Source organism: Rhinopithecus roxellana, chromosome 19 (genome assembly GCF_007565055.1).
Source record: "Rhinopithecus roxellana isolate Shanxi Qingling chromosome 19, ASM756505v1, whole genome shotgun sequence".
Lineage (NCBI taxonomy): Eukaryota > Metazoa > Chordata > Mammalia > Primates > Cercopithecidae > Rhinopithecus > Rhinopithecus roxellana.
The window spans coordinates 48858471-48877070 of NC_044567.1; the positions used below are offsets into that span (position 1 = coordinate 48858471).

General features: G+C 41.7%; 1 protein-coding gene across 1 annotated transcript in view; it reads left to right on the forward strand.

Moving 5' to 3' along the window:
- The window catches only part of ATAD5 (ATPase family AAA domain containing 5), a 64586-nt gene that overhangs the window by 40880 nt on the left and 5106 nt on the right, over positions 1-18600 (forward strand). Inside the window, exons 15-19 of the mRNA XM_030923471.1 lie at positions 4727-4903; positions 5756-5889; positions 6650-6743; positions 8076-8140; positions 15404-15584. Coding sequence (XP_030779331.1) covers positions 4727-4903; positions 5756-5889; positions 6650-6743; positions 8076-8140; positions 15404-15584 — 651 coding nt within the window. The remainder of the gene's footprint in view (positions 1-4726; positions 4904-5755; positions 5890-6649; positions 6744-8075; positions 8141-15403; positions 15585-18600) is intronic.

Here is an 18600-nt window from a genome sequence, read left to right on the forward strand (position 1 = left end):
GAGGCTGCAGTGTGCTGTGACTGGGCCACTGCACTCCAGCCTTGGTGACAGTGTGAGACTCTGTCTCCAAAAAAAAGATCTGTTTAACTGTATTCCTTCATATCATCTCATATACAGTCTAATGTCAGTTTTCTATTGTTTCAAATGATTTGTTCAAATCTGGATCCAAACAAGGTTCATATCTTACATTTGATTCAGGTCTCTTAACTTTCTTTTACTTTCGCTAACAATTCACTCACCTTTGTTTTCATGTCATTTATTTGTTGAAGAATTAGAGTCATTTGTCATGAAATTTTTCACATTCTAGATTTGTCTGCTGATTATATCCTCATGGTATCAGTTAACATAGTCCTCTTCCCTGTATTTCTTGTAAACTGACAGATCTATGGGCTTGATTAGACTCAGGTTCTGTTCTGGGTCTGGCATACATGTATAGGTGGCCTGTGTACTTCCTATGACATCATAGCAGATTATCCATTGTAGATTACAAAATGATAATTTTATAATTCTCTCTTTTGCATTTATTAGAATTTTAAAAGGAAGCACTATTCCTCATCAACTCTTTGGATGCTTTGAAATACAGTTTGTAGGCACCAGAAATGCTTCATTCTTTCCTTTTTTTATTAGTACTTAGAGTGATGGTGTCCTAGCAACCTTGACAGTTGACCAGTGAGTTTTTGTGCAGTTTAATTTTTTAAGTGTTATTATGAACTCATGGATTTTTATATATATAATATGTTTCACCTCTTTTGTGTTTATTATTTCTTTGTTGCTTTGAAGATTTTCTCACTGGTTTTAAGTAATTTGATTATGACGTGCCTTGGTGTACTTCTCTTCATGTTTCTTGTACTTGGGATTTGTTGAGTTTCTTGCATATATGAGTTTATTTATTTATTTTTTTTTTTTTTTTGAGACGGAGTCTCGCTCTGTCGCCCAGGTTGGAGTGCAGTGGCCGGATCTCAGCTCACTGCAAGCTCCGCCTCCCGGGTTTACGCCATTCTCCTGACTCAGCCTCCCGAGTAGCTGGGACTACAGGCGCCCGCCACCTCGCCCGGCTAGTTTTTTGTATTTTTTAGTAGAGACGGGGTTTCACCGTGTTAGCCAGGATGGTCTCGATCTCCTGACCTCGTGATCCGCCCGTCTCGGCCTCCCAAAGTGCTGGGATTACAGGCTTGAGCCACCGCGCCCGGCCGCATATATGAGTTTATAGTTGGGAAGATGAAAGTTGATAAAATTTCAGCCAGTATTTCTTGAAATATTTTTTCTGTCCTCCCCATTTCCTTTGGCAACTCCAGTTATTATTATAGGTATTTTAGACCACTTGAAATTGTCTCCTGGCACACTGATGCTTTGTTCAATTTTTTAGTCTTTTTCCTTTTTTTGTTTCAGTTTGGTTAGTTACTATCCCTGTTTATTCAAGTTTATACATCTTTTCTTCTGTAGTATCTAGTATGCTGTCACTGCTATAAGTGTAGTTTTCATTTCTAGAAGTTTGATTTGGGTCCTTTTTATATCTTCTGTTTCTACTTACCATGTATCCAGTCTTTCCTCTAGGTATTTGAACATATCAGTTATAACAACTGTTTTAATGGTCTTGGTTACTAATTCTATCATCCGTGTAATTTGTTTTTTTTTTTTTTTTTGAGATGGAGTCTCGCTCTTGTCACCCAGGCTGGAGTGCAGTGGCACAATCTTGGCTCGCTGCAAGCTCCACTTCCTGGGTTCAAGCGATTCTCCTGCCTCAGCCTCCCCGAGTAGTTTGGATTATAGGCACCCGCCACCACATCCAGCTAATTTTTTTTGTATTTTTAATAGAGACAGGGTTTGACCATGGTGGCCAGGCTGGTCTCGAACTCCTGACCTCAGGTGATCCATCTGCCTTGGCCTCCTCAAGTTTCTTTCCTTTTTTTCTTTTTTTTTTTTTTTTTGAGACAGTCTCACACTGTCACCCATGCTAGAGTGTGGTGGTGCGATCTTGGCTCACTGCAACCTCCGCCTCCCAGGTTCAAGTGATTCTCCTGCCTCAGCCTCCCAAGTAGCTGGGATTACAGGCGCCCGCCATCACGCCCAGCTAATTTTTTTGTATTTTTAGTAGAGATGGGGTTTCACTATGTTGGCCAGGCTGGTCTCAAATTCCTGACCTCGTGATCCGCCCGCCTCAGCCTCCCAGAGTGCTGGGATTACAGGCATGAGCTACCACACCCGGCCAACCTCCTTAGGTTTCTAGTGCAGTCTCAACTCAGAAAACATGGATTGACTTTCCCCTCACTATGGAAATTTTCTCAGGGCAATAGGCTGGGCAATTCTAGTGTTCACCTTATTTGTTATTTGTATCTCAGAGATTACTGTCCATTGTTGCATGATGACAAAAATCTTGAAAAGTGTTATTTCATATATTATGTCCAGTTTTCTTGTTCTTATTTCTGATGGGAGGATAAATCCAGTTCCAGTTCTATACCTTGGCTAGAAGCAGAATCCCACCTTACTTTCTTTTGGTGCTCATATTTTTCCATCTTTAGCTAGCAGGGAACTATTTTAATTGGTTTGTGTCCTTTTGACATTACCCAGCAATAGTTGATATTTTCCTTGCTTTCCGGCGTGTCAGGATGTCCCAGACCTATAGTTAGCCGTTTCTGCAAGAAGGTGGTTCTTTTGGTGTGAAATTTCTTTTTTTTTTTTTTGAGACAGAATCTTGCTCTGTCGCCAGGCTGGAGTGTAGTGGCGTGATATTGGCTCACTGCAACCTCTGTCTCCTGGGTTCAAGTGATTCTCATGCCTCAGCCTCCCAAGCAGCTGAGACTACAGGTGTGCACCACCATGTCCGGCTAATATTTGTGTTTTTAGTAGAGACAGGGTTTCACCATGTTGGCCAGGCTGGTCTCAAACTCCTAACCTCAGGTGATCCATCTGCCTTGGACTCTTGAAGTGCTGGGATTATAGGTGTGAGCCACTATGCCTGGCCAAATTTTTTAGAAAGAATATATTGATATAGTTTAGCTAACTACTCACTGAGTATCTTAAAATAAAAACTGCCTGTTTTTTATTATTATTTTTTGAAAAGACAAGGTCTTCCTCTGTTGCCCAGGTTGGATTGCAGTGATGCAATAATAGCCCATTGCAAACTTGAACTCCTGGGCTCAGACAATCCTCCTGCTTTAGCCTCTCAGAGTGCTAGGATTGCAGTTATGAACCACTGCACCTGGCTAAGCATGTATTTTTAAAACCAGTCTTTGGGCCAGGTGCAGTAGATCATACCTGTAATCCCAGCACTGTGGGAGGCCAAGGCAGGTGGATCACAAGGTCAGGAGTTTGATACCAGGCTGGCCAACATGGTGAAATGCTGTCTCTACTAAAAATAGAAAAATTAGCCAGGCATGGTGGTGCACACCTGTAATCCCAGCTAATTGGGAGACTGAGGCAGGAGAATTGCTTGAACTTGAGAGGTGGAGGTTACAGTGAGCTGAGATTGTGCTACTGTACTCCAGCCCAGGCAACAGTGTGAAACTCCGTCTCAGAAAAATTAAATAAATAAAACCAGTCTTTGGACTGGTATTCATACATGATCAAGCAGTCCTTGGTCTATATCAAAATAAGAAAAATAAGGACAAAGGCCGGGCACGGTGGCTCATGCCTGTAATCCCAGCACTTTGGGAGGCCGAGGCGGGTGGATCATGAAGTCAGGAGATTGAGACCATCCTGGCCAACATGGTGAAATCCCGTCTCTACTAAAAATACAGAAATTAGCTGGGCATGGTGGTGTGTGCTTGTAATACCAGCTACTTAGGAGGCTGAGGCAGGAGAATCACTTGAACTCAGAAGGCAGAGGTTGCAGTGAGCTGAGATCGTGCCACTGCACTCCAGCCTGGTGACAGAGTGAGACTCCGTCTCAAAAGAAACAACAACAACAAGGACAAAATGGTGAGTGTTTTTATAAGTTGATATCTATTCAACATATATATATATACACACACACATATATATATTTTTTGAGATTGCTTGCAATTTACTGCAGGTCTAAATTAAAGTTGAACAACAAAGTTTTGTAATGTGCTCAGTGTATACTGTTATTTTCCCTCCATCCTCTTCTGACTTTAAGCAGGTGTAGAAAAAAATGAACTGTTTTTCATTTTTGGGGATTGTGAACAGTATTTGTTGTAAGAATGTGTATTTCTGGCCGGGTACAGTGGCCCACGCTTGTAATCCTAGCACTTTAGGAGGCTGAGGCAGGCGGATTGCTTGAGCTCAGGAGTTTGAGTTTGAGACCAGCCTGGACAACATGGCAAAACCCCATCTCTACTAAAAATACAAACGATTAGCCAGGCGTTGTGGTGTGCTCCTGTAGTCCCAGCTCCTTGGGGGTTGGGCGGGAGGATTGCTTGAGCCTAAGAGGTGGAGACTGCAGTGAGCTGAGATCATACCACTTCACTCCAGCCTGGTTGACAAAATGAGACCCTGTCTCAAAAAAAAAAAAAAAAAAAAAAAAAACCACAAAGAATATATATTTCTTGAGGAGTAGTATCTTTTCTAAATGACTGGCTTAACCTTCTGTACTGGTAGAATAAATAAATATAGTAATATTTGAATGTACAAAGTATTTGTAAGAATGAAAGAAAATTTCTGTGTCTTGAATTTTTAACTGTTAAGAGTAGAAATATAGAATGTGGCTATCTGGCTACCTGTATGATTTTTAGAATATTTATCTTTAAATGCAATTTGTTTTGGGCAGAAAAAATAAGCTCCCCTAAGAAAGTTGTTACATCACCAAGAAAAGTTCCTCCACCATCACCAAAAAGTAGTGGACCAAAGCGAGCACTTCCTCCCAAAACCTTGGCAAATTATTTTAAAGTATCTCCTAAACTTAAAAATAATGAAGAAATAGGAATGCTTCTGGAAAATAATAAAGGTAAGACATTAAACTGACAAATTAAATTTTATATTTTTTAATAATAATGACCCTTATACATAAAAATATGAACACATTTTACGAGTTCCTGTTGCTATTTATTAAATCTCAGCTACACTGAAGGTTCTACATATAGAAGTGTTAATATTTTGTTTTAGTTTTTTTTGGAGACAGAGTCTTGCTCTATTGCCAGGCCAGGCTGGAGTGCAGTGGCACGATTTTGGCTCACTGCAACCTCCTCCTCCTGGGTTCAAGCAATTCTTCTGCTGCAGCCTCCTGAGTAGCTGGGATTACTGGCACACAACACCACACCCAGCTAATTTTTGTATTTTTAGTAAAGACGGGGTTTTGCCATATTGGCCAGACTGGTTTTGAACTCCTGACCTCAAGTGATGCACCCACCTTAGCATCCCAAAGTACTGGGATTCCAGACATGAGCCACCATGCCCAGCTTGTTTCAGTTTTTGTTTGTTTGTTTGAGACGGAGTCTCACTCTTTCATCCAGGCTGGAGTGCAGTGGCATGATCTTGGGTCACTGCAACCTCTGTCTCCTGGGTTCAAGTGATTCTCCTGCCTCAGCCTCCCGTGTAGCTGAGATTACAGGTGTGTGCCACCATGCCCGACTAATTTTTGTATTTTTAATAGAGTAGGGATTTCACCATGTTGGTCTCGAACCCCTGACCTCAGGTGATCCACCTGCCTCCTAAAGTGCTGGGATTACAGGCATGAGCCACCACGCCCGTCCTGTTTCAGTTTTGATAATGGATTTCAGTTTGAGCTTATTCTGTGGATATATCCAGTGTCTTAGCAAAAGTTGATTTTACCTAAAATATCAATATTGTATTTATGCAGGAATAAAAAATTCTTTTGAACAGAAACAAATTACTCAGACTAAATCTACAAATGCAACTAATTCAAATGTCAAAGATGTTGGAGCTGAAGAACCCAGCAGAAAAAATGCAACGTCTCTTATTCTTTTTGAGGAGGTAGGCTTATAGAAGTATACATTTGTGAGAGCTCATGAGAAAGACTTACTTTAAAGAATACTATATATGTTTTCTGATAAAGAATTGTAAAATAGCTAAAGAGGTCAGGAATACGTGTATCTGAAATTAAAGCAAATGAAACTGTCCACTCTAGAATAATTTTTCAGGAAGATGATTAATTCACAGCTGCTAATTATTGTTAAATGATTGTATAAATTCTGATTCATATCTATCTAGTTAATAGGTGGCTGCATTTTTTTTTTTTTTTTTTTTTTGAGGCAGAGTCTCACTCTGTCGCTGGGGCTGGAGTGCAGTGGCCGGATCTCAGCTCACTGCAAGCTCCGCCTCCCGGGTTTACGCCATTCTCCTGCCTCAGCCTCCCGAGTAGCTGGGACTACAGGCGCCCGCCACTTCGCCCGGCTAGTTTTTTGTATTTTTTTAGTAGAGACGGGGTTTCACCATGTTAGCCAGGATGGTCTCGATCTCCTGACCTCGTGATCCGCCCGTCTCGGCCTCCCAAAGTGCTGGGATTACAGGCTTGAGCCACCGTGCCCGGCCACTGCATTTGTTTTTAACATTTAATAGTTGATAATTTTAAAATTCATTATAGTGTATGACATAAACTTTCAACATGGGCTGAATTCACACTTCATAAATTCATAAATTTTGTCTCTAACATAAATGTAGAATATTTACTATGTGTACATAACTGATATTAGTGTATTGTTATTACATTAATATTCTAATAAACTGTTGGTAGGTTGATGTAATTTTTGATGAAGATGCTGGGTTTTTGAATGCAATCAAAACATTCATGGCAACAACTAAACGACCTGTAATCCTTACTACAAGTGGTAGGTAACAATGATTTTACTTCAGTTAAACAGTTACTCAAATCTGTAGTTCGTCTGCAGACTGGAGTAATTATAATTAACTTACAAATAGCAATTACTTTTAAAAATGGATACTACTTTGGATTACTATATTGGGTGTTAGATATTTAGAAAGTGGAGAACAATCTCTAGAATGCAAATAAGAGATCTAGTAAAGGTATTTTAGTAGGGAAAGTACTAGATTCTTCTCCTGGCGTCCTTATCATACCTATGATTAGATCACTAAATCTTATTTAGTGGTCAAGATTTTTTATGGAACCCAACCTTTCCGCTGTTCCTTAATACTGAACTTAGCCACTTTTTTGCCCCTGATAACACTTTCTTATGGATTATTGTATATTTAGCTATCATTAGCCTAACAGAATTGATCCATCTTCTAAAGAATTATCACAGAATGTTTCATTTAAAAAACTGATTCAATTTCCTTTTAAAAAAATTGGAAATACTATAATGATATTCTAATATTTTTCCAATTATAAATATTCATGAGACTAGATTCGACTTACAAATTAATGCCCATTTGGTAGTGATTGTACTCTAAAAATATTGAGAAAAATCTTATTAATCACAAGTTAGGTGGGTTTTTTGTTTGTTTTGTTTGTTTGCTTGTTTGTTTGTTTGAGACAGAGTCTCGCTCTGTTGCCCAGGCTGGAGTGCAGTGGTGCCATCTCGGCTCACTGCAACCTCCAACCTCTGCCTCCTGAGTTCAAGCAATTCTTCTGTCTCAGCCTCCTGAGTAGATGGGACTATAGGCACACACCACCATGCCCAGCTAATTTTTGTATTTTTAGTAGAGACAGGGTTTCACCATATTGGTCAGGCTGGTTTCGAACCCCTGACCTCACATGATCCACCTGCCTTGGCCTCCCAAAGTGCTGGGATTACAGGCATGAGGCACCATGCCTAGCTGGTAGTTTTATTAGAAGATTATAGTTGGACAGGTGTGGTGGCTTATGCCTTTAATCCCAGCACTTTGGGAGGCTAAGGTGGGCACTTGAACCTAGGAGTTTTGAGATCAGCCTGGGCACCATAGTGAGACCCCCATCACTACAAAAAGACTTAAAAATTATCTGGGCGTGGCGGCTTGAGCTTATAATCCTAGCTGCTTGGGAAGCTGAGGCAGAGGATCACTTGAGCCCAGGAGTTTGAGGCTGCAGTGAGCTATGACTGTACCACAGCACTAGGCGGTGTTGGGGAGGGGGGTGCTAAATATTTTCACAGAAAAGTATAACTGGAAAAAGTTACTTAGTGGTCTTAATGTTTAAGAATGTTTTTGTGTGTGTGTGTGTGTAGATCCAACATTTAGTTTAATGTTTGATGGCTGCTTTGAAGAAATCAAGTTCAGTACTCCTTCCCTGGTAAGTTTTAAATTTTGATAACCATAAATTACATATCACAATCATGTAAAAGTAATTTATTATTAAATACAGCTATAATTTAGCCAGATGTGGTATCACGCCTATACTCCCAGCTACTTGGGAGGCTGAGGCAGGAAGATCACTTGAACCCAGGAGGTGGAGGTTACAGTGAGTTGAAATTGTGCCACTGTACTCTAGCCTGGTCAATCAATCAATCAATAAGGCTAGGTACAGTTGCTCATGCCTGTAATCCCAGCACTTTGGGAGGCTGAGGAGGGCAGATTGCTTGAGCTGTGGAGTTCGAGACCAGCTTGGGCAACATGGCAAAACCCTGTCTCTACATAAAAATACAAAAAATTAGCCAGGCATGGTGGCACATGCCTGTAGTCCTACCTACTCAGGAGGCTGAGGTGGGACAATTGCTTGAGCCCAGGAGGTCAAGGCTGTGGCTGCAGTGAGCTGTGATTGTACTGCTGCATTCCAGCCTGGGTGACAGAGCAAGACTCAGTCTCAAAAAAAATAAATACCTGGCTGGGCGTGGTGACTCATGCCTGTAATGTCAGCACTTTGGGAGCCGAGGAGGGTGGATCACCTGAGGTCGGGAGTTCGAGATTAGTCTGACCAACATGGTGAAACCCCGTCTCTATTAAAAATACAAAATTAGCCGGACGTGATGGCGCATGCCTGTAATCCCAGCTACTCAGGAGGCTGTGGCAGGAGAATCGCTGGAATTCAGGAGGTTGCGGTGAGCCAAGATCGTGCTATTGCACTCCAGCCTGGGCAACAAGAGTGAAACTACGTCTCAAAAAAAAAGGAAAAAAAAGCTATGATTTAAATGTGGTTTCTAAGGAATATGTTAAAATTTTTAAGTTTTAGGAAACTTCTGATATTTCTCTTTTTTTTTTTTACTTTAAAAATGTTTTTTCTTAAATTTAAAAAAATTTTTATGAGGCTCCAATGTTCACTAGGTTTTTTGCCTATTAACAGTACTTTTCTGAGGTAAAATTTAAATGGAATTAAAATTCCCTTGCATGAATAACCTAATGAATATATTTTGTACAAGTAACATATGTAAAAATCAGTGTCATCATTATGCAGATCAGAATATGGAGCATTTCCATTACCTCCTGAAGTTCTCATGGACCCTTTCTAGTAAGAATCCCCTTTTCTGGCCGGGCGCGGTGGCTCAAGCCTGTAATCCCAGCACTTTGGGAGGCCGAGACGGGCGGATCACGAGGTCAGGAGATCGAGACCATCCTGGCTAACACGGTGAAACCCCGTCTCTACTAAAAAATACAAAAAGCTAGCCGGGCGAGGTGGCGGGCGCCTGTAGTCCCAGCTACTTGGGAGGCTGAGGCAGGAGAATGGCGTAAACCCGGGAGGCGGAGCTTGCAGTGAGCTGAGATCCGGCCACTGCACTCCAGCCCGGGCGACAGAGCAAGACTCCGTCTCAGAAAAAAAAAAAAAAAAAAAAACCCTTTTCCACCAGAAGTCACCACCTTTTTTTTTTTCTTTCTTACAATGATTAACAAGGCACTTTTTTTAACCTTTAAAAAGAAAATTTTTGTGTGTGTCTTTTTTTTCTTACTTTTTCCTTTTTCTTTTTTGTTTTTCATTCTTCTAAAAAAAAAGTTTTAAAAATTAACATTGAGTTGCTGGGCATGGTGGCTCATACTTGTCCCGTAATCCCAGCACTTTGGGAGGTTGAGGTTAGAGGATTGCTTGAGGCCAGCAGATCCAGGCTGCAGTGAGCTATGATTGTAGTCAGGTTAATTTTACTGTATGGGTTCTTTATTTTATTTTTTTTAGGTGAGGTCTCACTCTGTCACCCAAGCTGGAGTGTAGTGGCACAATTGCCCTGTTGCCCAGGCTAGAGTGTGGTGGCACGATCTTGGCTCACTGCAACCTCCAACTCCTGGGTTCAAGCAATTCTCCCACCTCAGCCTCCCTAGTAACTGGGAATGGAGATGCATACCACCACACCCAGCTAATTTTTTTTGTATTTTTAGTAGAGATGGGATTTCACCATGTTGGTCAGACTGGCTTTGAACTCCTTTTTTTTTTTTTTTTTTTTTTTTTTTTTTTTTTTTGAGATGGAGTCTAGCTCTGTTACCCGGGCTGGAGTACAGTGGCCAGATCTCAGCTCACTGCAAGCTCCGCCCCCCGGGTTTACGCCATTCCCCCGCCTCAGCCTCCCAAGTAGGTGGGACTACAAGCGCCCGCCACCTCGCCCGGCTCGTTTTTTGTATTTTTTTTAGTAGAGACGGGGTTTCACCGTGTTAGCCAGGATGGTCTCGATCTCCTGACCTCGTGATCCGCCCGTCTCGGCCTCCCAAAGTGCTGGGATTACAGGCTTGAGCCACCGCGCCCGGCCATGAACTCCTGACCTGAAGTAATCCACCCACATTGGCCTCCTAAAGTGCTAGGATTACAGGCGTGAGCCACCACTCCTGACCCTGTTCTTTCTTTTAAATTATGTTTCTTAGCTGGAGGCAGTGGCTCACGCCTGTAATCCCAGCACTTTGGGAGGCTGAGTCCAGGAGTTTGAGACCGACTTGGGAAACGTGGTGAAACCCTGTCTCTACAAAAAATTTTAAAAATTAGCTGGACGTGGTAGCGCACACCTGTAGTCCCAGCTACTTGGGAGATTGAGGTGGGAGGATCACTTGAGCATGGGAGGCAGAGGTTGCAGTGAGCCAAGATCTCATGCCACCACACTCCAGCCTGGGTGACAGAGCACAAGACTCTGTCTCAAAAAAAAAAAAAGAAAAAAATTGTTTCTTTTAACACATAATTGAATATTTTAAAAAATTTGCCTAAACAGGCTGGGCGCTATGCTCATGTGTATAATGCTAGCACTTTAGGAGGCCAAGGTGGGTGGATCCCTTGAGCCTAGGAGTTCAAGACCAGCCTGGGCAACCTTGGCAAAATCATGTCTCTACAAAAAGCACAAAAATTAGCTGGATGTAAAAAGAAAAAATATTAACTGGGTGTAGTGGCATGTGCCTGTAGTCCCAGCTACTTGGGAGGCTGAGGCAGGAGGATTGCCTGAACTTGGGAGGTAGAGGTTGAATGAAGCCAAGATCGCGCCAGAGCACTCCAGCTTTCCAGAGCGAGACTCTGGAAAAAAAAGAGAAAAACAAAAACAACAACAACAAAAAAAAACAATTTGTCTACTCTGCAGTCTTTTGGATTAATCAAGTGTATTATTTCATTTTACCTTCACTGTTGGCTTTCAGCTATATGCTCATATGGCCTCCACTAGCCAGATGAGGCTATTGAGCTTTTAAAATGTGGGATAAGGCTATTGAGCTTTTAAAATGTGGTTAGTCTACAGTTAATAAAAGATCACATTTTGTGTGATAATAATTGTATGAAATGTTCAGAATAGGCAAATTTATAGAGACAGAAAGTGGATTCATAGCTGCCTAAGGCTAGAGGAGCTAGGTAGAAATAGGGAGTGACTGCTGATTAGTCTGGGGTTTCTTTTGGGGATGATGAAAATGCTCTGTAATTAGATAGTGGTAATGGGTGCAAAACTCTATAGATATACTAAAACCATTGAATTTTACATGTTAAGTGGGTGAATTGTATAGTATATGAATTATATCTAAATATGGCTTATTATAGATTTTTAAAATGTGGCTAGTCTGAATTAGTTTGTGCTAAAAGTGTAATATGAACACTTTTTTTTTTTTTTTTTTTGAGACAGGGTCTCACTCTATCTCCTAGGCTGGAGTGTAGTGGCTCAATCTCAGCTCACTGCAACCTCTACCTCCTGGGCTCAAGCAATACTCCCACCTCAGCCTCCTGAGTAGCTGGGACCATAGGCTTGTGCCACCACACTCAGCTAATTAAAAATATTTTTTTGTAGAGATGAGGTCTCACTATATTGTCCAGACTGGTCCTGAATTCCTGAGCTCAAGTAATACTCCTGCTTCAGCCTCCCAAAGTGCTGGTATTATATGCGTGAGCCACAGTGCCTAGCTAACACCAGATTTTGAGGACTAAGTGCAAAAAATAGGAATGTAACACATCTCACTAATTTTTGTATTGATTACTTTTTGCAATAATATTTGGATATATTGTTGTAAGAGAATGTAGTAAAATTAATTATTATTATAATTTTTTGAGATGGAGTCTCACTATGTCGCCCAGGCTGGAGTGCACTGGTGCAATCACTGGCTTACTGCAAGCTCCACCTCCCAGGTTCCCGTGATTCTCCTGTCTCAGCCTCCCGAGTAGCTGGGGCTACAGGCGCCCTCTACCATGCCTGGCTAATTTTTTTTGTATTTTTTAGTAGAGATGGGGTTTCACTGTGTTAGCCAGAATGGTTTCGATCTCCTGACCTCGTGATCTGCCAACCTTGGCCTCCCAAAGTGCTGGAATTAGAGGCGTGAGCCACTGCACCTGGCCCTAAAATTAATTTTACTTGTTTCTTTAATTTTTTAATGTGGCTCCTGGAAATTTTAAATTATATAGCTTGGTGTTTAAAATTTTTGTATTAAAAAAATTGCTTTTGGTAAAGAACACGTAACAGTGTACAGTTGAGTAGTGTTAAGTATATTCACATTGTTCTTGCAAAACTGAAATTCTATGCTCGTTAAATCAAACTCCCTGTTTCCTCCTGTCCAGTAGTTGCTGGCAACTACCATTCTACTTTGTTTCTATGAATTTGACTACTCTAGATATAAATGGAATCATACTGATTTGGCTTTTTGGGACCGATTTTTTTGTTTGTTTGAGATGGAGTTTTGCTGTGTTGCCAGGCTGGAGTGCAGTGGCGCGATCTCAGTCACTGCAACCTCTGCCTCTTGGTTTCAAGCGATTCTCCTGCCTCAGCGTCCCAAAGTGCTGGGATTACAGGCCTGAGCCATCGCGCCCGGCTGTGACTGGCTTATTTCACTTAGCATAACATCCTCAAGGTTCATCTAAGTCATAGTATGTATATAGCTTACAGTGTTTTACCTGCATTACATTTCTTTTCTTTCTTTTTTTTTTAAGATGTAGTCTTGCTTTGTCACCTGGACTGGAGTGCAGTGGTGCGATCTCCACTCACTGCAACCTCTGCCTCCCTCCCGGGTTCAAGCAATTCTCTTGCCTCAGCCTCCCGAGTAGCTGGGACTACAGGCACGTGCCAACACGCCCGGCTAATTTTTGTATTTTTAATAGATACAGTGTTTCACCATGTTGGCCAGGCTGGTCTCGAACTCCTGACCTCAAGTGATCTGCCTGCCTCGGCCTCCCAAAATGCTGGGATTCCAGATGTGAGCCACCGCACCTGCCCCTTGCCTTATATTTCTTTCTTTCTTTTTTTTTTTTTTTTGAGACGGAGTCTCGCTCTGTTGCCCAGGCTGGAGTGCAGTGGCGCAATCTCGGCTCACTGCAAGCTCTGCCTCCCGGGTTCACACCATTCTCCTGTCTCAGCCTCCTGAGTAGCTGGGACTACAGGCACCCGCCACCACACCTGGCTAATTTTTTGTATTTTTAGTAGAGACGGGGTTTCACCATGTTAGCCAGGATGGTCTGGATCTCCTGACCTCGTGATCTGCCAGCCGTGGCCTCCCAAAGTGCTGGGATTACAGGCGTGAGCCACTGTGCCCAGCTGCCCTTGCCTTATATTTCTAACGGACAATACTGCTGTAGATTCTAGATGCTCTTTTCCTTCATCCTTGCTAAATTCTCTTATTAGTTTATAGTAGTTATTTTGTTGGTTTCTTAGGTTTTTCTTTACTCTTTTTTTTTTTTTTTTGAGACGGAGTCTTGCTCTGTCGCCCAGGCTGGAAAGCCGGATCTCAGCTCACTGCAAGCTCCGCCTCCCGGGTTTACGCCATTCTCCTGCCTCAGCCTCCCGAGTAGCTGGGACTACAGGCGCCCGCCTCCTCGCCCGGCTAGTTTTTTGTATTTTTAGTAGAGACGGGGTTTCACCGTGTTAGCCAGGATGGTCTCGATCTCCTGACCTCGTGATCTGCCTGCCTTGGCCTCCCAAAGTGCTGGGATTACAGGCGTGAGCCACGGCCCCCTGCCTATTCCAATTTTCTTAGACTTTTTATCGAGAGTGGGTATTGGATTTTATCAAAAGCTTCTTTTGCATGTGTTGAAATCATATTTTTCTACTTTCATCTATCTCCATGGTGAATTACACTGACTGATTTTCTAATGATAAACCCCATTTGGTCATGAATGTATTATCCACTTTATTTATTGATTGATTAGATTTGTTATTAATTTATTAAGGAGTCATATGTTTATTTTCTTGAGGAATACTACTTTGTAACTTTCTTTTGTTTTCTTTTTTTTTAAGAATTGTCTTTGTTAGCTTTAAATATTAAGGTTAAGCTGCCCCCAAAAAGAGTTGAGAAATGTTTCCTTCTCTTTTTTCTAAGAGTTTGTATAGGTTTGATGTTCTTTATCTTTTGGTATTTTACATACTTCATCAGTGAATTTACAAGTTTTCTTTGTGGAAAACTCTTTGATAAATTGAATTATTTAATTTATTTATTTTGAGACAGAGTCTCGCTCTGTCGCTCAGACTGGAGTGCAGTGGTGTGATCTTGGCTCACTGTAACCTCCACCTCCCAGGTTCAAGTGATTCTCCTGCTTCAGCCTCCCGAGTAGCTGGAGTTAGAGATGGGGTATCACCATGCTGGGCAGGCTGGTCTCAAACTCCTGACCTCAGGTGATCTCCTTGCCTCAGCCTCTCTCAATTTCTTGGCCGGGCACAGTGGCTCGTGCCTATAATCCCAGCACTTTGGAAGGCTAAGGCAGGAAGATTGTTTGATGCCAGGAGTTTGAGACCAGCCTGGGCAATACAGTGAGACCCCCATCTCTACAAAAAATTAATTAGCTTTATGCACTCATTAGTACAATTTCTAACCTGTTTTTTAAAAATTGTGTATTTTTCAGTGTTACAGTATCATATTTATAATTTTGTTGTAAGATATTCTATCAGGCTATACTGTTACTTAATCCTAAGGGGTTTTGTCAAGGTTTGTAAAACTGCCAGCGTTCAGGTTGGAGAATCTCCTATAAAAGTTTCCTTGCTGTCTTGCACAATATACAGTTAATAAAAGAAATACATATAAATGCTTAATTTAGTAGTATATTCCCTTATATTTTTAAAGCAGTTTCATCCTCAAGAAGAGCATTTAGGATAATGTGAATTTTAGCAAAATTTGTCTCAGTTTTAGATATTATTTGTATGTATTATTGCTAGTATCTATTTTAACTCAGCAGTTAACCACATTTATCTCTGTTTTGAAGCTAAATGTTGCCAGCTACCTACAAATGATTTGCTTAACTGAGAATTTTAGAACTGATGTAAAAGACTTTGTAACCTTGTTAACTGCAAATACTTGCGATATCAGAAAAAGTATCCTTTACTTACAATTCTGGATTAGAAGTGGAGGTGGATTTTTAGAAGAACGACCATTAACCCTTCATGGTAAGTTGATTTGTTATTAAAGACATTTCTATTATGGGACCCTATTTAAAAATCTGTGCTATGGCTGGGTGCAGTGGCTCATGCCTGTAATCCCAGCACTTTGGGAGAGTGAGGTGGAGGATCTCTTGAGGCCAGGAGGTCCAGATCAGTCTGCTCAACATAGTGAGACCCCTGTCTCTACAAGAAAATTTTTGGGAGGCCAAGGCAGGAGGATCACTTGAAGCCAGGAGTTCAAAACCAGCGTGCGCAAGAAAGCGAGACCCCTGTCTCTACAAAAAAAATGTTTTTAAATAAGCTGGTCAGGGTGGCGTGTACTGGCTACTTAGGAGGCTGAAGTAGGAGGATCACATGATCCCAGGAGTTTGAGGCTGCAGTGAGCTATGATTATGCCACTGCACTCTGACCTGGACAATAGAGCAATACCCCATATCTAAAAAAAAAAAAATTTCTTTTTTCTTTTTTCAGATGGAGTCTCGCACTGTTGCCTGGGCTGGAGTGCAGTGGTGCGATCTCGGCTCTCTGCAACCTCTGCCTCCCAGGTTCAAGCAATTGTCCTGCCTCAGCCTCCCGAGTAGCTGGGATTATAGGCCCCCGCCACCACGCCCGGCTAATTTTTTTTGTCTTTTAGTAGAGACGGGGTTTACTATGTTGGCTAGGGTGGTCTCGAACTCCTGACCTCGTGATCCACCTGCCTTGTTCTCCCAAAGTGCTGGAATTACAGGCGTGACCTACCACATCTGAAAAAAAATTTTTTTTTTACTTAAAAAAACTCTGTGCTATACTAGAATAGTTGAAAGATTATAAAAATTTTAAGCAACTTGTTATGTTAATCTTCCAAATAAATATAGCATATGTCAACTTTGTTCATAAAAAATTTTGGCCTGGCACAGTGTCTCACAACTGTAATCCCAACACTTTGGGAGGCCAAGTGGGGTGGATTCCTTGAGCTCAGGAGTTTGAGACCAGCCTGGGCAACATGGTGAAACCCCATCTCTACAAAAATTTGGCTGGGCATGGTGGTGCATGCCTGTGGTCCTAGCTACTTGGGAGGTGGAGATAGGAGGATTGCTAGAACCTGGGAGATCGATGTTGCAATGAGCCAAGATCATACAGAGTGAGACTCTGACTAAAAAAAAAAAATTTGCAGTCAACGTGAGTAAATAGAATTAAACTGGACCTAGAAAGTTGGATTTTTCTCCTGGCTATGCCGCTCTTTACAATTAATATATAAGCTCCAAAATTCACTTTGCCTTTTTGAGCCTGTTTTTTCACCTCAAAAATAAGAGATTTGAACTAATCTGTAAGTTACTTACTCTTTTGCAGTTGCGCTTTTAAGATGATCTCATTGTTTAATTTAAAAAACACACACACGGCCGGGCGCGGTGGCTCAAGCCTGTAATCCCAGCACTTTGGGAGGCCGAGGAGGGCGGATCACAAGGTCAGGAGATCGAGACCATCCTGGCTAACACGGTGAAACCCCGTCTCTACTAAAAAATACAAAAAACTAGCCGGGCGAGGTGGCGGGCGCCTGTAGTCCCAGCTACTCGGGAGGCTGAGGCAGGAGAATGGCGTGAACCCGGGAGGCGGAGCTTGCAGTGAGCTGAGATCGGGCCAGTGCACTCCAGCTTGGGTGACAGAGCGAGACTCCGTCTCAAAAAAAAAAAAAAAAAAAAACAACACACACACACACACAGGCTGGGTGTGGTGGCTCACGCCTGTGATCCCAGCACTTTGGGAGGCTGAGGCAGTTAGATCTTGAGGTCAGGAGATCAAGACCATTCTGGCCAATATGGTGAAACCCTGTCTCTACTAAAAATACAAAAATTAGCCAGGCGTGGCAGCACATGCCTGTAGTCCCAGCTACTTGGGAGGCTGAGGCGGGAGAATTGCTTGAACCCGGGAGGCAGAGGCTGTAGTGAGCCAAGATGGTGCCACTGCACTCCAACCTGAACGACAGAGCGAGACTCTGTCTCAAAAAAAAAAAAATAAAAGACAAACACAGATAAAACCTCCCACCCTGTTCCCCTTTCCACTTCAAAAGTTTTTCTTTCTTTCTTTCTTTTTTTTTTTGAGGCAGGATCATAATGCAGGGTAGCCCTGAACTCCTGTGCTCAAGCAATCCTCCTGTCCTAGCCTCCTAAGTAGGCCACTGTGTCCAGCTTCCTCCCCAGAAATTTGACTCTTAAATTTTCAAACTGTTAAACATACATTTATTAACATATGTTTCCTTATAAACAAATGATACTATAATTATTATTTAACAATTTTTTCACTTACTAAAAACTGGTTTTTCTACATGAGTATAGATATATAGATATATAGTATTCTTTTTATGTAACTATAATGTACAATCACTTTTAACTTCAGGAGTCTTTAAATTCTAACTTTCCTAAGTACTTTATTATTTCAGAAATGCTTTTATTTCTTTTTTTTTTTTCAGTCATCATTGTTACCTAATTCAAGTGAGTACCTTCTCCATGCTGGGTCTTGTGTTTACATGGTTAAGACATGGTTCCTTGCCTGAAGAAGTTTAAGTTTGTGGTTTCCATGCTCCATAGTCACGGTTCTCTAGTTACAGATCCTACTCTGGTAAATACACAAATATTTCAAGGAAACCAAGGTGAAATTATGTAATATTAATTCCTTATCAGTTTTTTCTTTTAATTAGTTTAACATTTTAACATATTCTTTTTCTTCTTTTTTTTTTTTTTTATTTTGAGACAGTGTCTCACTCTGTTGCCCAGGCTGGAGTGCAGTGGTGGCGCAGTCATGGCTCACTGGAGCCTCAATCTCCTGGACTCGAGCCGTCTTCCCATCTGAGCCACCTGAGTAGATGGGACCACAGGCGTGCACCACCACACCTAACTTTTGTATTTTTTGTAGAGACAGGGATCTCACTATGTTGCCAGCCTGGTTTTGAACTCCTGGGCTCAAGTGATCCACCTTCTTCGGCCTCCCAAAGTGCTGGGATTACAGGAATGAGCCACCTCACCCGGCTTCATATTATTGTTTTTCA